The 6,025-nt window shown below is 40.4% G+C and overlaps 1 protein-coding gene across 1 annotated transcript; it reads left to right on the top strand.

Annotated features, from left to right (window-relative positions):
- The first annotated feature begins 318 nt into the window (after window positions 1-318).
- Window positions 319-3,957, top strand: LOC125153462 (KRAB domain-containing protein 5-like). Its single transcript, XM_047836633.1, has 3 exons — window positions 319-376; window positions 3,219-3,345; window positions 3,851-3,957. The coding sequence occupies exons 1-3, from the start codon at window positions 362-364 to the stop codon at window positions 3,955-3,957; spliced, it is 249 nt and encodes an 82-aa protein (XP_047692589.1). The 5' UTR covers window positions 319-361.
- Window positions 3,958-6,025: the final 2,068 nt, after the last annotated feature.

The raw sequence follows: 6,025 nt of genomic DNA, 5'->3' as shown, positions 1-6,025 counted from the left end.
TCAAGGAGAGGTTACAGGGTCTCCTCTATGTGAGTGTGGGAGGATTAGGTCTGCGCAGCACACTGTTCCTATGCTGTAGCAGAATTTGCGAGTGCCTGTGGGAGTGGAAGCCACTGAAACTATAGAAGAAAAACTCAGAATTGGGCTCCAAGTACATAGTCTCCGTTTCTGAAAAGCTCCTGACACAAAAAATTAGGAAGTTTTGTGTTCTGCATTCCAAAGTCCTGCCTACCAGTGAGCACTTTTCTTTTGAAGACGTTCTGTTGGTGCCTTTAAGGGCATTTTCTCCTAATGCATGTGTGATTTGTTCACAAATACCTTCTGAGAAAGAAACCTAGAGGACAAGGGGAAAGAAGAAGAAATGGCCAGCTCTAAGGTAAGCCTGGTGTTCCAGGTCGGAGGCCGTGTCATCTTTTCCCCCTAAAATTCCATGCATGTAGAAATCACAAATGTTGGTTTCTCTGTGTTTGGTGTTTCTGCCTTATGTTTTCACCAAAGCTTTACAACCTTCTCAGGAATGATACTCAAGGTTGGGTTTTAGAACTCTTCTCCCCTATATGCAGGAATCTACTCTATGCTCTCAAACAAGGCTTTCACTAGGACGTCAACACTTGTCACTTTGAGGTTAAAGTCCTGCAAGTATTGCAAACATTCCCTTGGACAGATCCAAAAGGGAAGTTGTTGAGTCCAAGATTCCAGTTGCTGATGGGGTCTGGTGGTGGGATTTCAGTTGAGGAGAACCGTTCCCATTTAGTTCCCCCATTTAGTACCTCTCTGTAGAGCAGGATGAAGAAAATGAAAAATACAAGGCCCCCAGTATCTTAGGAGTCCTCTTAAGCATATGGGAATCCTTCTGGAGACCTCCCTTTTGCCTTTCCCTCCCCTGGCTGCATAGTCACTCTTCACAACCCCACTGTGGATCTTGGTGCCCATAGGTCCTCTCTTTGTGTTATAATAAAACGAACTTTTTGCACCAAATAATAAATGCAAAAAACCAGAGAATGGATATGAGGCCTGAATAACTTGGAAAGTTAAAAAAGCAGGGGGAGAGCAGTCTTGCTTTGTAAAATGTGAAAAAGATACTCTGTTTAAAATATACTAGACATTACAGGACAGGGAAACAGCCATCTAAATGTGGTGTTTCTCCCATTCAGATGGGGCTCCCAAATATGGGGCAATGATCCTGTGGGTGCTGAGGGCATGAGTGGTGAAAAGAATTCACCTGTGGCAGAATAAGATTTATGAATACACCTCAAGGGAGTGGTGGGCAGGATAGCCGAGGAGAGGCTCTTGCCTTGAGGCAGTGACTTGGGGCTGATTTTGCAGGGAGAAGATCAGTTTGTATGGTGACTTATGGAATTTGCCCTCATGTGGTAATTCTGCCTGGTTGTAAGAATCCATTTGTTAGTTAAGGCCTATAGATATTTTAAGGCAGGTCACCGGCTGGGCCTGCCTCTCTTCAGCCAGGTGGGCCCTGTGGACTCCTCTACAATCCATTGCTTGAAACTGTTTGCCTCAAAGCAGCCTCTACTGAAAGTATATGTGATTGAAGTTTGTATAAATCCACTGTATTCTCTCATAATTAGACTGATAATCTGATTTAACAGAACACACCAGTGATCATGTGTCCTTTGGTGTTTCTTAGGCACTGAGAGCTGTTTGTTTCCTTACAGTTGTTGTTCACTTCTTTAACTGTCCTTGTTCTCTATTTCCAGATTTCTCCCCTATAACGTTCATCTTTTCCCCCCATCTTTCCTAAAGATCTTAGATTTGCTGAGCGATGTGCAGAAACCATCACATTTCAGCTGAAAACTTCTTTCTTCTGAGTTTCTCTTTGCTTGTAGCTTCTGATGATAACTAAGGCAAAAGAAATGTAGCTTCAATTAAATTTCCTTATAACTTTCAGTCCATTGATAAAGGATGTCATACTCTGCCTGTCTCAAGAATTGAATTAAAAAAAAACCATGAAGGCACAAAAGCAGCTATGATTTCCTTCAGGAAGGGCATGTTCTGCCTATCTCAGGTGTCTATCATTGGGCTGCAAGGTGCAAGGAAGTTTTATTTAAGCTACGTATCTCTTGACCTTGTATCACTCATCATTTTCCTCCTTTAACAACTTTGACCCTTACGTCTTTAAGGTTGTTAAAGTGGAAGGTCTCCTCTTCCGTAGCTTCTTCCTGATGAATAAGGGCATAGAGATGTTCCTACCTATGAGGGAAGATCGGTCAGTTGAGAATTTTAGTAGGAGTTAGGAAAGGCTAAGGCAGCTGTCTTTAGAGTTGATAACATGTGGGAGTTTCCTTGAGGAGAAAGAATCATCTGTCCCCTTGATGTTCTGCCACTGAGTGTCATCACCAGGTGGAGATAAAAAGGAGAAAACAGCTAAATATGACAGAATAACAAAAAGAAAAAAAGCCCTAATAAATTTTTATTTTACTCCACACTCTGGTCACAGAAATACCCTTTTATTTACTGCTTTATATGTTGAGAAAATGAAAACAATAATCACATAATTGATGTATTTGTGTGTCTTAAAATCCTCCAAGATAATAGAGTCATAATAGAAAGTGCAGCAGCTGGGGTTGTCACACAAAGGAAAATTGATTTGCAGCCGATAAGAAGATCAGAGGGAATAACTTCCAAAGGAGACTCTTAGATCAAGGGTGTGTGTGTGTGTGTGATGATTTCCTTTTATTTTAGATTTGGGTGGATAATGAGGAAGTGGAACCTGGTCATCTTATGTAGAACTGGACATAATGTCATACATGTGACTTAAGAGAACACTTCTATGCATACTTTGTGTTATGTAGGTGAGGTTTGTGTTCTTCCTTGGGTGGAGATTTTGGTATTACAAGAGGTTAAGATAGCTGTCCTCACTCCATGTGTTAACTCCATCATCCATATACATAAATATGAGTTGGTTTAAGCTCAAATTGGCCTGCCCAAGCTCTTTCTTAGGACAGTCATTATATTTTGTTGAATGTTTTCTGTTTCCATGGCAGGAGACTGTGTCCACAGGGTGTTTTGCCAGAAGTAAAAGTTAAAATATAAAAAAGAGGCTAAGTGAAATGAGGAATATGGTCAGTGGGTACATGCAGGTAAGTGGTGAACGTCAGTTCTTGTAGTCTATCTGGTGACAATAATTCCCTCTTTCATCTTAGGTACCATTATGAACTATGCCAATGGCCACTTCTTTGTAACTGTGGTATTTATTGCAGGGACTGCTGACCTTCAGAGATGTGGCAATAGAATTCTCTCAGGAGGAGTGGGGATGCCTGAATCACAGTCAGAGGGAACTGTACATGGATGTGATGTTAGAGACCTATGGACACCTCCTTTTCTTGGGTAAGGGTAACGCCTTCTAGATTTCCCACACCACCCTCAGAGTTTTGTTCCTTCCTTTGACAACTCTCTCTTGGAAGCTTCCTCTTTGCATGACTGAAATTGAGATTCCTGCAGTAAGGGAAGGAGGTAAGGATTTGTAGATGTAGAGAAATATCTTCATGATGTTTCCTTTTCAGCTTTAGTCTCCCCTTTTTTTTAAGGTATCATCACCATTTCTGAAGATTAATGTCAATTCTAAACATTGAGTGGCATAAGATGGTATTGCCCAAATCTTAAACTCCAATTTTTATTCCTTATTGTATTGGTAGTACTTGGAACGCAGGCCATGATGTGAATATTTGAAACTCCTCCTGCATGTTCTAAAGGGGCTTTTTCTTGTGCAACTCTGTTTGGGAAATCATTTTTTTTAGAATTCTCCTATGTCCCTTCTTGTTTGCTGAGTACAATACTGGGTTGAAAGATAGAATCTCCAGCGATAATTATATTCCTTCTTTCTGATAAACAGGTCTTGTGTCAAAACCAGACCTGGTCATTGTTTTGGAACAAGAGAAGGAGCTGTGGGGTGTGAAGAGAAAGGAGACAGTAGCCTTACACCCAGGTAGGTGGAAGTGAAGCAGATGACACAAATGAGGTCCAAATGTGAAGGAGGAAGATGGGTCTTAAAATGTTGTTCAGGTAGCTCTCCTTGAATGGAAATTCATTTACAAAGCCGAGTTTTAGGTCTTTCCCTCTCCCAGAGGGACATCTGCTGTCTACCACATCATGCTCTTTGATTCTCCAAGGACTGTCCTTCAGCTCCACTGAAGGTCCACCACATCCACGGTGAGGGCCTCCATAATCTGAGAGCTTCCCCATTGCTGTGAGAGCCCTAGAGTAAGGAGATTGAGCCCCATGTCAGGTTATGAGCTGAGAATGGAACCTGCTTGAGATTCTCTCTCCCTCTCCTGCCCTTCCCCAGCTCTCTCTCTCTCAAAATAATAATACTAATAATACTACTAATAATAATACTCTACCTGTGTATCAAGTTTAGATTTTTTTTTTTTATCTTTAATTGGGTGTCGTACCCAGGACATGCTTTGGTACCATTCTCATTAACTTTTGTGTCCTCTATAATATTTTCTTTGTGGTTTACGTAAAGGTTACTTAAAACATCTTAAAGATATAAAAACCCATTTTAAACTGATAATTGCATACAAAATTATTCTACTTATAAGCTCCATCCCTGCACCCACCTTAAATTACTGATATCACAAATTCTATCTTTTAATATGTAATTTATTACCTAGATTTATGATTTTTGTACTTCTTTACGATTTGTTTATTTATTTATATAGGGAGAATGAGCAGGGAAGGGGCAGAGAGCAAGGGGGTCAAAGGATTGGAAGCAGGCTCTGTGCTGTAAGCATGGAGCCTGATGTGGGGCTCAGACTCTTGAACCATGAGATCATGACCTGAGCTGAAGTCTGATGCTTAATCCACTGAAACACCCAGGTGTCCCTGATATTTTATACTCCTACTGAAAAAAAAAAATACTGTAGCAGAAATTAAAGTGACTTGTGCTACCTCATTACAACATGACAGGTTTCTATATTTGTGCATTTAAAAAAAAATTCTTAATGTGTTTTTATTATTGAGAGAGAGAGTGAGAGAGTGCAAATGTGGAGAGGCAGAGAGAGTGAGAGACACAGAATCTGAAACCGACCCCAGGCTTGGACTGTCAGCACAGAGCCTGATGGGGGGTAGAACTCATGGGCCTTGAGATCATGATCTGAGCCAAAGTCGGTCGCTTAACCAACTGAGTCACCACCCAACTGAGTGGGCCAACTGAGTGGCCCAATTGTGTAAATTTTTATATTTAGCAGAGAGTTTTATGTTCTCATGTGGTTTCAGTTACTATTTACAATCCTATTATTTCAACCAGAAGGACCTCCTTTAATATTTCTTGTAGGACAGGTCTACTTGTAAACTCAGAGGGGTTTTTATTGGGAAAGTCTCTATTTCTACATTCGTGGAAAACGGTTTTGCCAGGTAGGGTATTCTTAATGGATGTGTCTTGACCTTTCAATACTTGAATACATTGGCCCATGTACTGCCTCCATACGTTCTACTGAGAACCCCAATACTAGTCTTACAGGAGCTCTCTTGTAAGAGATGAGTGGCTTTTTCCATGCTGGTTCAAATTTCTCTTTTCACTTGTGAGTTTTGATAGGTTAAGTATAAGATGTCACTGTGTTCATGTCTTGACATTTATCCTGCTGTGAATTGACTGAGCTTATATCATTTGTCTCTTCTTTCCACATACAGACTTGACTTCTTGATGTCAGTGCTCTGCCCCCTTTCCCTCCCCTCTCTTCAGGAGTTCCCTTAATGTACATATTGAATTACCAGTTGGTGTTGCATGAGTCTCTAGACTCTGTCCTTTGATTCTTCGTACATAGTTTAATACAAGAGTATTTTAGGTTGTCTGATTCTTTTTTCTGCTTGATCAAGTCTGTCACTGACCCCTTAGTGTATTTTTAAATTCAGTAATTATACTTTTTGTCTCCCAATTTCTTGTTAACTGTTGGTTATAATTTGTTTCCTTGGGTTTACATTTTGGTCATGAATAGTTTTCCTGGTATATTTTAGTTACATATCTATTTTTCTTCTTCCTCCATAAGCATCTTTATGATGGTTATTT

The sequence above is a fragment of the Prionailurus viverrinus genome, chromosome E2 (assembly GCF_022837055.1).
Source record: "Prionailurus viverrinus isolate Anna chromosome E2, UM_Priviv_1.0, whole genome shotgun sequence".
NCBI lineage: Eukaryota > Metazoa > Chordata > Mammalia > Carnivora > Felidae > Prionailurus > Prionailurus viverrinus.
Note: the sequence above shows the minus strand (reverse complement) of the source record. Positions and strands in the feature narration are given on the sequence as shown.